A 20474-nucleotide genomic window follows, 5' to 3' on the forward strand; every position below is an offset into this window, starting at 1 on the left:
AGCAACATATCAAATCTTAGCCATCACCAGAATTTATTTTCACTATTCCACAAAGATTCTCAGATATCTGAGCTCTTAAAAAAGCAACAACAATGCAAATCGATACAAAAATAAAAAATTTCAGGGTGATTCATAGCAATATGTATTTGTATTGTACTAATCTATAAAAGATCTAATATGAGTAAATAGAATTACCAAAATTAGTACAAATCAATATTTACTTCAGAAACACTAAACTAAGCATCCAAAATAAAATTAATATTTAAATTGACAGTCAATATCATATTTATTCCTATCTTTTGTAAATACCTTTGGGAAAATTTTTAATATTTATTTATTTATTTATTGACAGGATCTCCCTCTGTCACCTAGACTGGAGTGCAATGGCATAATCTTAGCTCACTGCAACCCTGATCTCCTCCAGTCAAGTGAACCTCCAACCTCAGCCTCAGCCTTCCAAGGAGTTGAGACTACAGGAATTTGCCACCACGCCCAGCTACTTTTTCTATATTTTTGGCAGAAATGGGGTTTCTCCATGTTGCCTAAGCTAGGAAAATAATCTTTTGTACACAGTTGAGTTGTATAAATAGGAAAAGTATAGGTATTAGAAAACTGTCCATAGGAAAAATGTGAAATCTGAACTTAACAAAATTTGTAACAGCAAAAGACCTACAGTCTAAAGATGTAAAAGGAGATTCGTTGCTTGATTGAAAGCAATGAGAATTATTTTTCTAACGGTGAATTTGTTCATTAGTATTCTTATTAACTGAAGTTTTATATATTTACATATATATTATACATATTTTACATTCTATATTTTTAATGATTGGGTTATTACCGAGATTAATAATGTGGCTCTGTCATATACTGGCTCAGTATGGGCAGGGTATGTATTCTAGTTTTCTGACAACAGTTGCAAATTGTTCTGACAAATTTCCCTCTTTTCACTCGAGCCCCCTTTTCAGTCGTTTGTAATAATATATATTTCATGTTGACATAGTAGTTAAGGCAACTAGTCTGTGTGCTTTTGAATCCTCACTCTCACTTGGGCAAGTATATTAGTCTCTGCCACATTATGGATGTGGTTGGTCTCCAAGAAAACTCATATTGAAATTTGTTCCCCAGTGTGGCAGTGCTGGGAGTTGAGGCCCACTGGAACGGGTTTGGACCATGGGGCAGATCCCTCATGAATGGTTTGTGGCTGTTCTCAGGGTAGCAAGTAAATCCCTATTCTCATGAGACTGATTAGTTCTCATGAGAATGGATTTGTTCTTGCAAGAGTATGTAGCTATAAAGCAGGACGCCTCTCAGGTTTTGCCTTTTTGCACTTTTCCACATTCCCTTTGACTTTCTCCACTGTTTTGACCCCACAAAAGCCCTTACCAGAAGCCCAGCAGATGTTAGCACCATGCTTCTTGAACTTCCCAGCCTGCAGAACCATGAGCTAAATAAACCTCTATTTTTAATAAGCTACCTAGCCTCAGATATTCTGTTATAGCAACATAAAAGGATTAAGACAGCTTCCTATTGTTATTGTAAAACAAATAACCACAAACATAGTCTCTTAATACATCATAAATTTATTATCTTACAATTCTAGAATTCAGAAGTCCTAAAATCAAGGTGTTGGCAGGAATTTTTTCCTTCTGAAATCTCTAAAAAATAATCAATTTCTTTGTCTTTTCTACCTTTCAGAGATCACTTGGTTTATGGCCTCTTCCTTCATGTGACCAGTGTCACAGCATCTTCAAATCTCCCTTTCTTTCCCTCTCTCCCTGCCTCCTACTTCCCTTTTATAGGGACCCTTGTGATTACATCAGGTCCACCTGGATAAACCAAAATAATCTCCCCATTATAAGATCCCTAAGTTAATTACATTTGCAAAGCACTTTTGCCATGGTAACACAACATATTCACAGGTTTCAGGGACTAAGATATTAGGGAGGTATTAGCCTCTCTATCACAGTGAGTTACTTAACCTCTTTGTCCCTGTTGTCTCATTTGTAAAATGAGAATTATAGTATAGTCTTCTTAGGATTGTTGTACGCATGCTTATCTGCCTAGTTTTTAGAAGCTGACACACAATTAGCAATCAAAGAATATTAACAACTACTAATGCTAGCACTAGGATTTACTGTTAGAATATTGGGCAGGAAAAGGTACACAGCAAAAAATAGTTTAATAAGTACATTTGGTGTACTTGTGACTCTTTAAATAATAATGAATTGCTGAAGTACACAAAAACCCTTAATTATCAATGTCATTGCCAGGTTATGCAGCAAGGATGATTTCAAGCCATCTGTGGGTTCTGTGGCTTTTTCTCTGTCTGTCAGCTCCTACCCAAGCTGACTTACCACAGCAATTGTTGGTGACCTGATTCCCCCTCAGTGAATACCTCCATCTCAAATCTTCACATTTAGAGCAAGAATCGAGGAAAGAAGAGACTCGAAAAGATTGGAGGCCCCACTCTCATATCAGTTCTCCCTGTGCCTGTAGGTATAGCTTGCTTTATTTACACAATTCAGAAATACAATCTCCCATGGAATTAAGAGCTTTGCAATAGAAAATATTCAAATATCTTTCAGGGAGTTGTGTCAGACGTAGTATTCCTAAAATGTGTATTCTGCCTTTTTTTCCTACAGCACGTATTTATGAAGAGTTTTCTGTGAATACCGTGGAAGACAAAGTGATGCATAAAAACAAAGAACACTTTTTGTTTTTTTGAAAGAGCTTATAGTCAATTGGGGAAGACACAAAACCCTGAGATGCAATTATTCATGCCTGTCTTCAGAGCTCCGCTTTTGTATCACGGCTCGGTTTTGAATGATTTCTAAGACGTGCAGGAGAGGGAGTTGATCCACTACAGCCTCTGAGAAGGGTGTCAACTAAATTGTAAAAATGCTTTACCTTCTTGAGCAGCAAACTTTTTCTATCATCACATATTTCATATACACACACACCCCTCATGGTAATATATTCCAGTTTTCCTGGTGTCTTCTCCCCATCCCTGCATCCAACCCCTGTTCCAGGAGTTTGAGGCTTCTCAAATTTTGAGGGGTTGTCACTTGAAAAAACAACGTCCTCCCCACCCCCAAGTGAATTACTAAGACAAATATTCAAGAGCATAAACTGCACTCTATGGTCCAGTTATATTGGAACCAATGGAAAAGAATCCCTTGGGATCTCCATAAACATTCAACATTCAACTTCCTGGGCTTGGCCTAATGTTTACCAAATTATAATCTCTGGAATTCTAACCTGGAACAGGAATACAGGTCCCTAAGTGATTCTGAGGCAGATGGCAGTTGTTTAATAGAAAGAACAAGTAGGTTCCATAAACCTATTCTCTGAAAATAAATAACCTCAGTGCATATTGAATTGGACCTGGAAATGAATTGTACCATGGAAATGAATGTTTTATTTATTTATAGTGTGGGTGGTACTTGCAGATAATTGTGGAGGTGGTAGAGATTTGTCCCTGGAAGATGTTTTTGGGATAAACTGATTCTGTGAGTTAAACTATGAATCACGGAATTTTTGCTGAGGTCAGATGACTAAAAAACGTAGAAGAGAAAAATTGGAATAGAAAATGCGTAAACTAGAAAATCAATTTTTCAATAATAGAAAATTAATTGTATTTGAAGGTCATGAAAGAGTGATTGAAAAAGACACTAGAGTCTTTTATTAATTCTTTAGGAATCTCCCCAAAATATAAATAGAACTAGAATATTACCTTCAAAGATCAGAGAAAAAAATAACATAGCTATTTCATCAACTGGAAAGAGGTCTAGACCAAACTCTTCTTAAACATGAAGTCAGCCTTAAACACTGATCATACTGTTTATTTATTTGAAAATTATTGTCCATCAATTACTAAACAGAGGTCCAATTTTGACTTCTAAGAAACACAAATCAGACTGAGTCGCTGTTTAACTATTATACAGTGAAATATTAAAGTAGCAGCATGATAGATAGGCACTTGAGACCTGCATTACTGAATTGGTTTTTTAAAGCAATGGAGAAGAGAGACCAAGTACTCAAGACATCAACAGGAAATAGATTGTACTATTTTTGCATGGTAGCAGAAGAGAGCACAGAATGATTTAAGGGACTCTTAAGTTTAAAACAACTAAAATTAATACAATAAAGAGGAAGAAGGCACAGAAATCAAGGGTTATATATAACCACAGGGAAAAGGTGACCTTATTATATTTTTAAATAGACCAAGTTAAGGTCAGTAACAATACACCGGGAGGTTATAGGAACAAACATGATCATTCTCACTTAATTTTTATCAAGGTAAATTAACCTTTTAAACATATTTGAAATTAGTAACATCTACTATGTCAAGGACACTTGCATGTATCACCGGAGGATGTAAGTTGCATTTTTGTCTCTAATATTTATTTGCAACTTCTGTAATGTCACAGACGTCACCTAAATGCTGATTCTTAGTTTCCTTATTTGGCTATGTACGGAAAAATGACAGCCTCTCATACTATACAAAGATGCTAGAGGGATTAAATGGAAATATCAAAAGGCCTCAACATTGATTATTTTGTATACTGTTATCATTTTAATAATAACAATACTTGAAATCATGTTTATCTCAAAGTTATCTCTCTTTTCATCAACTGCTGCCGTGTGAATGTAATACATTTGTGATTTTTATATATTTGTGATACCATTTACATCATGGATAATCAGATTTTTTTTAATTCAACCATTTAACCAATAGTTATTGAATGTTGTGCCAGGTGCTACAGTGGGAGCTGCTGTTGCTACAGTGAACACATCGGTCCTCAGGGATGCTCCATCCTGAAGGAAGAGAGCAGGCAAATCCTCCTGTGTGTACAGACATATTTACACATTATAATGTAAATATGTACAACTACAAGTTGGTAAATATGTACAATTATAATTGGTCTATTAAAAATATAGTGAAGTAGTAAAGATATGTAATTGTACATATTTACAAGTTGTAATTGTACATATTTGCATTTATACATATGTACAGACAAATGTACAAATTCCAAAGCATGGAAGGAAAGGACAGGGTTACAGGAGAGTTTTGGACACGGAGATTTAGATTTGGTTGGTGATCGGGGACAATATCTCTAAGGAAGTGCTATTTAAGCTGAGTAGGTAACCCTATATGTCAGCAGGGGCCAGGAAAGAAGGAGGAAGTGGGAAAAGGGAGAGTGTGGGTATGGGAGGGATGAGGACTGTCAGGAGTGTGGGAGAGACAGTGGAGGGCTGGATGGCACTGGCGGGAAGTAAATGGAAGTGGTCCATAGGGAGGTGAATTACTGGCTGATCACCTAGACCCTGTGAAGGCTTAGTTCCAGGTTTTGTTGGATAAGTCTGTTTTGGTTTTGTCCTTAGCCCTAGGATATAACAATACATCCTCAGGTACAGTCTTTACTCCCAAGGCAATACTCTTGTGGGATTTCTTTCTTCCCTTTAAAAAACAAAAATCTATTCCTGTTACAGATTACCTTGTGGCATTTCATTGAAACCCCACAGTATTTAACAAATTCCTCTAAATTGGCATGACTTGAACTCCAAGGTGATCCCCTTCCAGTTCTAGGTAGACACTGAAATCTTTAGACTTTAGACTCTTTCTCCAGAGCTGCCTGGCATTTCATCTTGAGCATGTAAGTTACAAGAATTGGCCAAGGATCTGAGGGAAATGTGTCTGCAAGAACACGGACCCTTGCTCTCTGATCTTCTTCTGAATATTCCCTACTCAATTTCTAGCCTCTCTCGCAACTTGAACTCTGACCTCTGTCCCCGCTGCCTAGTAAAATCTGGCTATTTTCTACTGGTCCTTTGGTAAAAGAAAGATAAATGTGGATTTCCCAAAGTTTACTTCCCTTCTTCCAAGAATCAAGTCCTTTCCAGTTTGTTTCATTTTATTAATAACTTAAACTTCAGAACTCTGAAGCAGGCTTTTAAAATATATTTTATTTAACACATGATTTTTATGGGCAGCAGCTTAGTCCAATAAAAACTACACTGCCATGACTCATACTGAAAAACAGATCTTCTCCGTTGTTGTGAACTGTCATAGTTAGCTTGAACCAGTCATTTATTTAGGGCTGCCAAATAGACATTTTCTAATTCTATTTTCCTTTTTATTTATTACCTAAAATATTTAATTAAAGAGATACTCCTCTCTTCTATCTTGTTACCTTGAGGTACAAGTTATATAGGAAAAGTAAGATATGCTGTGTGTTTCCTCTCTTCGTTTGTTAGTTTTCAAACTAAGGAGTTGGCTCTTTATGTCTCTCATAGGTGATCAATGGGGCTTTTTCAATTATTATCATGAACCCATTGACTCAAACATATTTAATTTGTTTCAAAACTTGGCAGTGACTATCCTTATTGATACTAAAACATTTTCATTTTTGGTCAGTGAGAGCCTCTTCAACTGATGCTAAATTCTTTTGCCATGACCCTGATAGGTTTTCACAGTTTCCTTATTTTCTAGTATCTTAATAGCTAGTCTTATTTTAATTTTAATATAACTCCATGTAATGATTAATACTAAGTGTCAACTTGATTGGATTAAAATATGCAAAATATTGATCCTGGGTATGTCTGTGAGGGTTTGCCAAAGGAGATTAACATTTGAGTCAGCGGACTGGAGAAGGCAGACCCAACCATAATCTGGGTGGGCACCATCTAATCAGCTTTCAGCGAACACAAAGCAGGCAGAAAAACATGAAAAGGCTGGACTGGTTTAGCCTCCCCACCTACTTCTTCCTCCCATGCTGGATGCTTCCTGCCCTCAAACATCGGACTCCAAGTTCTTCAGCTTTGAAACACGGACAAGCTTCCTTGCTCCTCAGCTTGCAGATGGCCTATTGTGGGACCTTGTGATCATGTGAATTAATACTCCTTAATAAACTCATAGATAGATAGATAGATAGATAGATAGATAGATAGATAGATAGATAGATATTCTGTATTAGATTAATACTGACTAATACAGATTTTGGTACCAGGAGTGGTTCTACAGGAACAGAATATTAAGGATAGAGTTCTTTAGTTGTTTGGGGGTTTCTGGAGTTGGCTGCTTAATATGATTAGACCCAAAAATGCTAAGGACTGTACTTCTAATAGTATGGAGAACACTGATAGTCCTTGGCTTTAACTGTTTACAGAGTTAGGCAAAATTAATGGATTTGACACTCCTGATTTACCACTCATGAGAGGCAAGAAGTTTAGTGACTCTATACATAATACCTTTGACCATATGTGGAGAATATGTGGAGGACCAAGGAACATAGTGAAGCTGGTTGGTTGCTCCTAAGTTCACCGGGCAAAGTAATGAAAGAACATGATGAACTTAGGGATTCTGTCTCCTGGCTTCAGAAGCAGACACTGAGCCTCAAATCTTCTAAGATTGCCCTGACACAGTCTTATCTCCTTTAGAGAAAGAGCTGAAATTGTGGAAAATCAGACACAGGCTCTTATCATGTGAGTGGCTGACCTCCAATGAAAGGTGGATGCACAGCCTCGCCAGGTGTCTACTGTTAAAGTGAAGGCATTGATTGGAAAAGAATGGGACCTTGCAACTTGGAATGGGGATGTGTGGGAGGACCCTGATGAAGGTGGAGACACTGAGCTTGTAAATTCTGATGAACCTTTCCTGTCAGAAGAAACACCTTCCCCATCTCCAGTAATGGCAACATCCTCTCCCCAACCCATGCTGCCATCAGCCTTTCCACCTTTGTCTGAGGAGATAAACCCTGCACTGCCTGAGGCAACAGTGATGGCCTCCCCTGAGGCAGTTGCCAGGCAAGATAATGTTGATTCTCCTCAGGAGCCAACCCCAATCCCCATTTGCTTCTAGACCTATAACTAAAGTCCAGGTGGACCCCTAGAGGTGAGGTTCAGAGTGTGACCCATGAGGAAGTGTACTACACTTGAAAAGAACTTCTTGAGTTTTCTAATTTATATGAACAGAAATCTGGAGAACAGGGATGGGAATGGATATTAAGGGTGTGGGATAATGGTGGAAGGAACACAGAATTGGATCAGGCTGAATTTATTGATTTCAGCCCACTAAGTAGGTATTCTGCATTTAATGTTGCAGCTCAGGGAGTTAAAAAAAGGTTCTAACAGTTTGTTTGCTTGGTTAGCTGAAATATGGATTAAAAGATGGCCCACTGTGAGTGAGCTGGAAGCCTGATGTCCCTTGGGTTAATGTAGAGAAAGGAATCCAAAGGCTTAGGGAGATGGGGATGGTAGAGTGGATTAGCCACTTTAGACCTACTCATCCCAGCTGGGAGGGTCTAGAAGATACACCCTTGACCAATGCCTTGTGAAACAGATTTGTGAGGGCAGCATCTACATCTTCAAAAAGCCCTATAATTTCTCTTCTCTGTATGTCAGATCTAACAGTGGGAACTGCAGTCACTCAACTACAAAATTTAAATGCAATGGGAATAATTGGATTCTGAGGTGGCAGGGGCCAAGTGGCGGCACTCAGCCATCAAAGGCAAGGTCTGAATAGCTGCTGTAATGGACAGCAGAGGCAAAGCAGCTATCAGAATAGTCTGACCATGCAGAACTCTGGCATTGGCTAATTAATCAGTGTTCCTAGAAATGAAATTGATAGGTAGCCTACTGCATTCCTGCTTAATTTATATAAGCAGAAAATTTCTAGGTCAAATGGACAAAATAATAATTTGAATTATGAAAACAGAGAATCATGGCCCTTCAATTTCCAAACTTGAGCCAGTTTATAGACCCAGAACCCCTTGAATGAAGGGGAGGCCAGATTCCCTTGAGGAAGGACCCTACTACTGTACTGACAATTTATGCTGTTAATCTTTCTCCCATCCTTCCCCAAGGAGACCTCCAGCCTTTTACCAGGGTAACTGTGCATTGGGGAAAGGAAAATAATCAGGCATTTCAGGGACTACTGGACACTGTCTCTGAGTTGACCCTGATTTTAGGGGACCTAAAACACCGTTGTGGTCCTCCAGTTAAAGTAGGGGCTTATGAAGGTCAGGTGATTAATGGAGTCTTAGCTCAGGTGTGACTTATAGTAGGTCCAGTGTGTCCCCAGACTCACCCTGTGGTCATTTCCCCAGTGCCAGGATGCATAATTGGCATAGACATACTTAGCAGCTGGTGGAACCTCCACATTGGCTCCCTGCCTGATAGGTTGAGGGCTATTAAAGTGGGAAAGGCCAAATGGAAGCCAGCTCTAGCTGCCTCTACCAAGAAAAGTAGTCAATCAAAAACAATATCGCATCCCTGGAGGGGTTGCGGAGATTTGTGAAAACATCAACGACTTGAAAGACGCAGAGGTGGTGATTCCCGCCACATCTCTATTCAACTCTCCCATTTGGCCTGTGCAGAAGACAGTTGAATCTTGGAGAATAACAGTGGATTATCGTAAGCTTAACCAAGTTGTGATTCCAATTCCAACTGCTGTACTAGATGTAGTTTCATTGCCTGCTCAAATTAACACATCTCCTGATACCTGGTGTGCAGCCATTGACTTGGCAAGTGCCTTTTTCTCCATTCCTGTCCATAAGGCCCACCAGAAGCAATTTGCTTTCAGTTGGCAAGGCCAGCAATATACCTTTACTTTCCTGCCTCAGAGGTGTATCAACTCTCTGGCTTTGTGTCATAATCTTATGTGGACAGAACTTAATAATTACTTAACAATAATACATAATACTCAATAAACTACTTAATACTTAAACCCCCTTTATATATATTTTTTCATTCCAATATTATTTCAAGTATAGTATATATATTTATATATAAATATATCTTATTAGATATGTATATCCCTTTATATAAACTCCTATATATGTGTATATATATGCAAAATATATATATATATCTTATTAGTTCTGTCCTTCTAGACAACCCTAATACACTCCACTTGTCATCAAACTCAAGATGATAAACTTTGCAAAGAATTACAGAATTTATACTCTTTGATTTTAGGCCAAGTAGAATCTATCTTCTTTTTAAACTTTGACATAAAACAGGATTTCTCAGCTACTATATTAGCTAATAGATAATCTGAGTGTAAGAACTGTCTAATTCACCCTATTCAAGCTTTTTAGCAGTTAGCACGTAGGAACTGCTCAATAAATAGGTATTGAACTCAATTACAACTATCCTTTTAGTAAATCTAACAAATGTATGGCTTTTCCATTTTCCCCCAACCAGACATGTGGTATGAGAGATTAGCATCCTGAATAGACAGAGACTATTATCTAGCTGTCTTTCAATGTTTTATTTTTCTCACCCAGGTAAATATCTGTGCTTTTTATGGTACTTTAAAAAATTTCCTGTTTACATGTTTTCTAAACTTAAATGTGCTAATGGTTATAATTCCAACTTCACATTATGCAAAAAAAATCAGAATTTTTCAAAATAATAAAATGTACATTCCTGTTTTGTAAAAGTTAATATGTTTTAAAATGATTGTTTTATATATTAAATATGATCCATAATTTTCTCTTAAACTGTCTGCATTGAAACAATTAAACACAATGGTTTAACACATCTGTGCACTTGCTCATCATATCCAATCTTCTTCCTCAGTTCTCCTGGTGCCCTGACCTTTTTGCTGGATCTTTAACAAGTTGAACACTAGAATGATGGAGAAAGCATTCCTGAGGCTTACTAAGCCTGCCCCCATTCATTCATTCATTTTTGTTATTAGTCTTTATCCAGAAGACTGGGTGGAAACATTTCCTGATTTGAATGTGGGGTATTAGAGAAGTTGTCAGAACCAGAGATTCCTATGCTGAGAAAATAGAGAGAGTAAGAGAGTTATCCAGATAGAGAAATGAAGGCTGGGTACATGGTGATTGCCCTAGGCATCCTGCAGAAACCCTAAGGCTAGAAAAATCATAAAATCATGGTTTGCCAAAGGAACAAATTAGTTGAGTATGGCTTGACAGTTGGATGTTCTTATTCTGTTGGGGATGAGGAAGAGATGATCATAGGCTGTAAAATGAGGATGTTTATACAGTAACTAGAGAAAAGGAATTTAGAATTTCCACTAAGGACAGCTGCCTCAGCAATTCATCCACAATTAAACAACATTATCTCCTGTGGTTTAACTGCTGCTTCCTAAGGACACTGCAGATATATTCACTTTCACCCATTTATTTTCCTTTGTTCACCATTGCTTACTTCTCTTTGAGACATGTAGTATTGTTTCTGTAGCATCAAATATTTTCTTTTCTTTTTCTTTCTTTCCCCCACCAGTAATTTATTTCTATATATTTCTTCTCTAGATCTATAAACATGATCACTACTGCTATGGCCAAGATATTTGAAATTTATAGTTTCTCTTTGATCCCATAAAATTTAGCTTCTACTTCTCTCATTACTCAGGAAACAACTTCAAGTTTACTGACATAAAAGTAGAACATGCTCTTTGATATGGATTTTCCATTCACTTGATGTTCCTTCATAACAAGTTATTGCCCTAACTTGTTGAGGTAGACGGCAATTTATGTGTGGTTCTCACAAGAGCCATTTTCCTGCAATAATCACAGGATAGGCTTGCATCTGTGACTTCAGCAAATACGTACTAGGTATAAGGGGAGCCTGTTATAAAAATACTTATTCCACCAGAAAAATAGTACAAAGGAGCTGCTTTTATTATGGCAGAAATGCATTCCCACTTTTCAAGACATGAGTAGTCGTTCAAACATAGCACTTCACACTTTTGTTATTAACAGTAGTACAATAAGCAGAATACTTTATGATTTACTAACAATAATGATATTTATATAGGTTTTAATTCAACATCTTCAACTCAGAGGGCTTGGAGTTCCAATCTTCCATATATCATAGGCACTTGAACTCAATGTGTCAACAACGGGACTATCTCGTTTCCTTCCACAATCTATTTACTGTCTCATTTCCCATCTTAGTAAATGACACCCCCTTCCAGACAGGTATCCAAATTTGAAGGAAAAAAAAAAAAAAGGATCAAGGGAGGAAAGAAAAAAAAGCAAATTTGATAACTCAGTGTTCCCTCACATACAATGAACAAGGTCTCTTGATTCAATATCCTCAGAATATTTTGAATTTGCTTACCTCCTCCTTTACTTTTGAGACAATCTCACTCTGTTGCCCAGGCTGAAGTGCAGTGGCATGATTTTGGCTCACTGCAACCTCCACTTCCTGAGTTCAAGTGATTCTCCTGTCTCAGCCTCCCAAGTAGCTGGATTACAGGCGTGCGCCACTACGCCTGGCTAATTTTTGTATTTTTAGTAGAGACAGGGTTTCACCATGTTAGCTGGGCTGGTCTCAAACTCCTGACCTCAGGTGATCCACCCACCTCGGCCTCCCGAAGTCCTGGAATTATAGGCATGAGCCACTGCACCTGGCCCTTCCTCCCCTTTTACTGGTTGCTGTTCCTCTAGGTTGGGGTTCTACCATCACTTGCCCAAACAAGAGTAAAAGTTTTCTAATGAGCTGCTGCCTCCAGATTTCACCCTCTAACCCATAGCCCTAATTTCAGTCTGAATGACTGTACTCAAATACTCATTCCAGCAATCCTCTTTCCTGTGCTTGACTGGGGCACAGCATTTTTCCTATTTGGACCATCCTCTCAGTCTCCCATGTGAAAATATCTGCAACTTTGTTTCAAAATCTACCGTTATAAACTTTCTTATACTAACCACAATTTATCAATTACTTTATACCTCACATCCTATACTCATGCTACAATATTTTACACTTAGTTCATATAATTTTTCCAACACTGCACATGCCTATCTTTATTAAGAAAATATATATGACTTTAGAATATCTCCCTATACCCAATACCTAGTAGAGTTCTTTTTAGCAAGTGCCAATAAATAAAGGCTCAATACATGTATGATTCATATAGTTATCAGGGGCACTATCAGGGGCTTAGGAAAATGAGAGAGCTGATTTTAAATCCTAGATCTAACATGGGTTGTGTAATTCTGCAGAAGTTACTAATTTCTCTTAAATTCACCTTTTTGTATTTCAGGAGAGATGAAGCAGTCTGTGAGGCGTGCTACACTTGAGTGAATGGCTCAGGCAAAGCGCATCTGAGTCACGTTAATTTGGTGCAGATGAGGAGGCACACGGCGTAGCTAGGCTGGAGGGGAGGATGGTTGGTTGCATGCAATCCTTCGGGCTTTCCTCAAGCTCAGGGGAAACCTACTTTGTTGGGCATGGATGGATGTCCTGTGGCTGTGATTCAGTAAAGAAATTCTACCCGCTCCCCAACACCACTTTTCCTTTTAATAGGGATTTTGCAAGAATGGTCTTCAGTGTCTGGAGAAAATCCAATCTGATCTTGGGTCTGTGCTACTTAAGGGAGTTGCAGACAAAATCTTGCAACGGGATGCTTGTGATGATAGCAACTACAGCCCTTCCTTCTGAGGGTAGAGAAAGCCAGTAGTCCTAGCTATTTCTTTGCCATGTCACCCAAAGCAAGCTGTATGTCTTATGCAGTAGACAATTCTGCTTGTCTCCTCTGACTCCTGAATGAAATGGCAATATTCATGTGCCTGCTTCCCTACATTGCTAGGAACAAATCAGAAGATGCTTATTCTTTACAGTCTCTGACACACATTAACTTTAATAAATGATGGCTATATAATATGTTTTAATAAATGAATATATTACAATGCCAATGCTATGAATAGGTGGAAAATGTGAGCATGACTGTGGTGTAATTGAGGTATTAAAGTCAATTTAATAAAATACATTCCCAAAAGGTACTCATGCCCAACCCATTCTCTGGTTATTTTCTGATTATCTACAACAATGTTTATCTATTAAGTTTATTACTTGTTCTCCTTTAATAATGGTTTAAAATTACACAACCATCATTTGTCATTAAATCCTGCCACACTATTTCACTATATGTGTTTAAGTTTGAGTTTAAAATCCTGTTGGCTCCCAGTACTACTACTTCAACCATGGGTCAATGTGAAAAGAATATTGACCAAACACATGGACAGTATGCTCACTCCAAAGATAGCAAATGAAGTCGCAACAAAAAGAACATTCCAGAGAGTTGCAAATCAAGACAGGTGAGGGGGAGGTTTGAGTATCATTAGCCACAGAGCAGCAGATAACTCAAAAGAGCCTGTACCTTAGCTCTCACCCCCATGTAGACATTATACCTGGGGCTACAGAGTCAGCAAAACAGCATAAACAGTCCCACTAAGCTGTTGCTCTTAATGTTAAATTTGTTAATATTGAGTTTATATCCTAGGTTTAATGCATACTAAGTGTGTGGTATTAAACAAATTGCTTAATGTTTCTAAGACCCAGTTTTCTCTCTAATAAATGAGTGGTGTTGAGGATTAATTAGTAGAATGTCTACAAAAAATACATGCACAATAACTGTTAGCTATTTTTACACTGTGCTAGACAAATATTTTGCAAGGTGGATGCTCTGAATAAGTGGAGAATATAACTGTAAATAAGAAGCACTTTGAAATTTGTTTCCTAGTTGTCCATCATGTGGCATGAGCTTTGCTAAGCTCTGTGATCCAAAGACAAATAATACTACTGTCCAAGTTCTAGTTTGCAGGATCATAATTGGGGGTAGGATTTTTTTAATGCATGATTTTATTCAGGTATAGGAACTGTGACGTGAGGAACTAACATGGCACAGCTAAGCTGGATTGTTGAGACTACGAAAGCCTGCAATTAAGGTGGACAGATAGTGAGAAGTTAGCTGGCCACTGACTCATCTCTGTTATTCAACAACTAGAGGAAATGTCAATACAAGCTTGCTTTCTGGAGTTTAGCAAACTTGGCTGCAAACCCAGCTCTGCCCCTTCCTGTCTGTGGGGCTTGAGCAAGTCAACCTCTCTGAGCTTTAGCTTTCTCATTTTCAAAGTAGGTAGATGGAGCAGTTACCCAGTAATATTTATCTGGGCTACTTTGAGAAATCATAAACTGCTTAGAATAGTGCATATAATAAGCATGAAGGAAATGGTGCTATTTCTAGAGTTATAGAAAGGAATGCTATTAATATTATTAGTGTTATTACTATTAATATTATATTAATACTTTAAGTATTATTCTGTAGGCCCTGGAGGAATCAGGTCTGTCAAATATGTCTGATGGTAGAGATGGACAAGGAGAACATCATGAAATACAGAATACCCACACAAACCACGCAGTGTGATCTCTCTGTCGGACAGAGTTTAGACAACTTCAACAAGTCACTTGATCGCGTCATCACCTGCTTTCCTTTTATGTAAATAAAGTGAATAAGAGCTTAACTTGGCTTACATCACAAAGTGACAGCACAGGTATGAAAAAAGCTTTAGTAGCTAAAAATAAATGTTTCTAGAGAAAAAAGTGATGCCGTGAAGCTGAGCAGTCCTGGGTTCTCTTCCAGATTATGTCATATGTGACGCTCTGAGCAAATTACTGAATCTCTTCAAACCTCACACTCTTAGTCTGATCATTGTAAATCATATTAACTAACCCACTGTTCTATAATAAAAGTGTATCTAATAGGATAATGTGGCTTGAGGTGCACTATCAATAACTCCTACGTCCCTTCCCCACAAAAAATATACATAATAAAATGCTTCATTAAGAGAAGGCTAAGTGAAATCTGCGGTTTCTATCTTTTTTATGTGAAAGTATTTTAAACACATATTATATTCTGGGAGAAGTCTTTTCTTTTTCTATTAATTTATACTGAGAGCACAGCATATTTAAAAGTGAATTGTATGATATTGTTTGTAGGCTAAAGAGAAAAATAGTTTTTGGTTTCATAACAGATGATTGGTTAAACTCAATGGAACAGTGTCTCTTTTATTAGACTCAGGATACCTCAATGAAGTATCATCAAATATAACTCACGAAGGAAACTCCTAATACTTGAAAGTTACAATCTAGTCAATAATATTCTATTTGAATAAATGCATTCACATGTATCAATAAATATATATCTATCCATCTATCTATCTATCAAGTGCTTCCACCTCTGAATTAAAATGTTAAAGTTGAACACAAAAGTCAATATTGGCATGTACAGGCACACACAAAAAAGCTTTCCACAAAAATTATTCCTATTTTTTTATATCTCTTTACAGAGCTAAAAAGTCCATTTCAGTTTGCAGTTTGGCTTTTAAAACATCTCTTTTGATATCTATGTCAGTGTATTGGATAAACAAACACTTACTGTATGCACATCCAAACACTTCGATTCGCATCCCAATTCTGCCCTTGGGGTTCCATTCTAAAGGGAGGAAGCGCAGAAATCGGGCTTTGATAGAAGGCTGGAGTCTATAGTACACAACACTGTCTGCATTTGCATTTCCTGAAAAACCCTACGAGAAAAGGGAAAGAAGGAAATCAATGTATCTGGAGAATATGCATTTCAGTTTGTTACCTATAATGTCTACGAACACTGTGTGATCTGCATTGTACTATGAATGGTGCTACCTTCTATAAGAAAACCATATTAACAGTTATGTCACAATGTCTCTCCATCCACAGAAATTACTGTTGCTTCAACTTTTCTTTTAAAGAGAGTCTAAATTCTACCACCCCATTATACCAGTTTTCAACCATGATATCAGCAATAAAAATTGCTTCTGTAACGTGTAGATTGAACGTAAAAGTGTTCCATGTCTATAGCAATTAACATTGTGAATAGCAACAAAAAAATTGAGAAAATATTCTCCAAAGGGTTGGAAAACTATCATCTCAGTCGACAAAGAAGTTGCTTACATCATTGATGAATGAATTAAACTATGATGTGTTTTGGTTCTTTCACCTTCTCATCTTACTTATTAACATAAAGAAAAGTACCACCCAACATTCAAGTTGGAGCTACACTCAGATAACAGGTTTTTAAACCTCAGTAGCACAATGCCAGATACACACACTCAAATTGTTAAGAGACACTGGAAACAATAATAATGTGGAAAGACCTGTAATTAAACTTATGGACTTTAGAATTTGAAAGCTAGAGAAGTCTTGGGAATGATGCTAAGTTAGCACAGTCAAATTCCAGACAAGGAAATTAAAGGTCAGAAAGGAGAGAAAGAAAAGAAAAAACCCTCTGGTGTTTGCAAGCATTGCAACCATTATATGGCAGGACCAGGAGCTATGTTTCTTCCATAAAATCAGGATGCATCTACATAATAGGTAGCTCACCTGTAAAACTCACATACTGCAGCACCCAACATCTAAGCATCTTTTGTTTTCTTCCATACAACACACTGTTAAGACTACAGGTGGAGAAGTCATCATGAAGCAGAAGTTGTTCTCAATAATTTATATTTCATTTTTATTTCCTAGCTTCCTTACCATGGTCCTCCTCCTCCTCCTTTCCTCCATCTCTTTCTTTCATGATAAGGGAACATGCAACTACATTTGCAGGTTCATGATAAGTCCCCTGCCCATGACTGGGTCAATAAATAAGATCAACCTCATGTAGACTGCCCAAGGCAAAGATAAACACAATAGAAACACCAATACCCAGGGTATCTGATCATTTGCCTGTTTTTCTTTCTACTTCACCAATATCCCTTTACTATCATTTACCAAAACATTTTCTAATACATTTTTAAAAGATTGGGTGTTTTATAGTTAAATTAATTTGATTCTCCTTGTCAGTCAATCCCCTACCTCCTGCCCCTACTCCACCAGTATCCCATACACTAAATGTTCAAGCTCACAAAACACAGGCACAGTTGTGATGGCATCTCCAAATTATATCCAAAATTGGGGCATCTCTTTATCTCAATATGACCACTCAGTTCAACAAAGCATCACCTCACCAGAACTACCCTGACAGCCTCTTCCTGGTCTTTATTATTATTTTGTTCTTTGCCATCAACCCCAATATCTTCCCCTCTGAGCACGTAGTAACACTTGTAGAGGTAAATTAAACTATGCCGTCCCCAACACTTTCTTTACCACTTAGAACAAAATCTAAACTCCTCATCCAAACATAGTCTCTAGCAACCACCTCCATTATGCTCTAACCACACTGGACCTCCTTGAACAAGCCAAGTTCAGTCCTCTCGGGGATTTGCACCAGCAGTCCACTCTGCTCTGAAAGCTCTTTCCCAAGACCTTTGCATGCCCAGCTTCTCTTGACATTTTAAGCTTTAACTAAAATATTACCCCCAAGACAGGTCCTTTTTGATCACAGTCTCTAAAGTACTTGTGTACTTGACATCCCCCATAAATATCTTGCTATTTTCTCTATATTTCTCATTATTTTAAGAGGGGTTTCTCTTATTTGATCATTATCTGCCTGTTTATCTTATCCTCCTAGAAAACAAACTCTGCTAAAGCAGGGAGGTTTATTGTGTTCCATCTGTAATACCTAGAACATTGCTCGGCTCAAAGTGGTTCTCATCAAAATATTTGTTGAATGTGTATGTTTGAGAAAGACTGAGCTTAAAAACGAAAGTTCCACAGATGTCTCAATTACAGGGCCTCTCGGAGCATGTCACATGCTAATGTGCAAATTGCAATGTATCGATCCATGGCAGGGACACTTACCTAGTGCATCTCAAACATATAAGGCCAGAGAACTGCTCCCCTCTGTTTTTGCTGTTGTTGCTGCTGTTGTTTTGCAGAGCAAATTTCTAGACTAGCGTTTCCCAGAACATAAATAGGAGAACACTGTTTAATTCCATGGATATTTGGACTCTGATAACCAGACCCCTGAGGAGGTTCCATTCTGTTCCACTGGTCAAAATTTTTTACTGAGGTTAGGTAAGAAAAGTTAGCTGTTTTCTATATTGCACTAACCAAACCTTATTCTCACCCAACCTCTAGAGCACGACAGTCTCAACTTCTATGGAAATCCTGATGATTTGTCCAAAAATTTGATTATTTCAATTTCCTTTAGGATGGCTGATATAGGGCAATGTTTTCCGAACTTAGACTGCACATTAAAACTCTCAGCGCTCAGAGCCTGAGCACTGCTTTTGTTCTCTCTTTCTCTTTGTGTGTGTGTATGTGTAAGCTTATGTCTTTTTTTTTTTTAAGACAGAGTCTCGCTCTGTCACCCAGGCTGGAGTGCAGTGGCGCGATCGCAGCTCACTGCAACCTCCACCTCCCGGGCTCAAACAATTCTCCTGCCTCAGCCTCCCAAGTAGCTGGGATTACGGGCCCCAGACACCATGGCTGGCACTTTTTTTTTTTGCATTTTTACTAGAGACAGGGATTCATCATGTTGGCCAGGCTGGTCTCAAACTCCTGACCTCAAATGATCTGCCCGCCTTGGCCTCCCAAGGTGTTAGGATTACAGGCGTAAGCCACCACACCCAGCCTGCATACTTATGTCTTTACAAGCTTTCCAAATTAGAGGAATGTGTAGCTTAGATTGAGGACCTTAGATCTTGTACTTTTGATTCTATTTCCTAAGTGCTGCTGGCAGGCTAACACATCCCTAATTATAATTTCTTGCACAGTGAACAGCTGGATGATTAATTAAATTACCCTCCAAAAGATCTCACATTTGTTTCAAAATTAATGTAAGTTCAATGATTTTGGCGTCTTAAGGAACTGGGAGAAAAGATGCACAGTGACAGTGACAGCCGACAGGTAAATGCAGTAAGACATCTGCAAATGACAGCCTTTCACTTTTCACTTGATCATGTTATGAACTATTTAAATTTTGAAAACATTAAGAATAAATATATGATACATAGTTTATATTAACAAAAATATCATTGTCATATTCAAAACTGTTAGCAATTATCTCTTATGGAGGGTAAGGAAAATTGTGAGGTTGGGAATACGAGACTTACAGCACATTCCAGTCAAATCTAGATTTTTTAATGGGCATGTATTAATTTTATAATAATAAAATAATGGAGACAGACATAGGAAGAGTGTATAGCAATACAGCAGGCAAAAGCATTACTTAGTAGCACTCTGGATACCTTAAACAACTTTCTAATGCCAGTGTCACTTGGAAAAATACGCAGTTACTATTTATTATATTTATTAACTGATCAATAATATTTGTAATTTTTGCTCCACTTGTTGAAATTTTTCATACACAACCAAGATTCTGCTTTGGATTTTAATATTTCATGGAAATTTTCAGAATGTTTGTGAATGATGCATGGGATTGATGCTACATTACTTGAAATGAAAAGTTCAGTGAATGCTGCTGAGTTTCAAATGTATTCCTTTGCCCAGGAACCTTTCCTCAATTTGCTATGAAGAATTGTTACCATAACAATTCACAAAGGAATGCATAGATTTCAAGGTCTATCCTTTTTAAAAAAATAATAATTTTATTACAGGGACATTTATGTCTTCCTTTAAAGATTCTGAACTTTAGTTTATGTCAGGATTACTTGAGGTGTTTTATTAGAAACAAATCTTGCACCCGTGTACTAAATTTGTGGGGAGGGCCCTGAAATCTGCATTTCTAACACATGCCAAGCTAATTTTGTACTTTGGATCTTTGTCTCACTCATAAA

The 20474-nt window shown here is 37.7% G+C and overlaps 1 protein-coding gene across 7 annotated transcripts in view; it reads right to left on the bottom strand.

The window, feature by feature from the left end:
• Positions 1–20474, bottom strand: part of CNTNAP4 (contactin associated protein like 4) — a 294017-nt gene that overhangs the window by 124393 nt on the left and 149150 nt on the right. For all 7 annotated transcript variants that reach the window (XM_030924957.1, XM_030924953.1, XM_030924955.1 and 4 more), the window contains exon 4: positions 16196–16343. In XM_030924957.1, the coding sequence (XP_030780817.1) occupies positions 16196–16343 (148 nt within the window). The remainder of the gene's footprint in view (positions 1–16195; positions 16344–20474) is intronic.

This window comes from Rhinopithecus roxellana, chromosome 20 (assembly GCF_007565055.1).
Source record: "Rhinopithecus roxellana isolate Shanxi Qingling chromosome 20, ASM756505v1, whole genome shotgun sequence".
NCBI lineage: Eukaryota > Metazoa > Chordata > Mammalia > Primates > Cercopithecidae > Rhinopithecus > Rhinopithecus roxellana.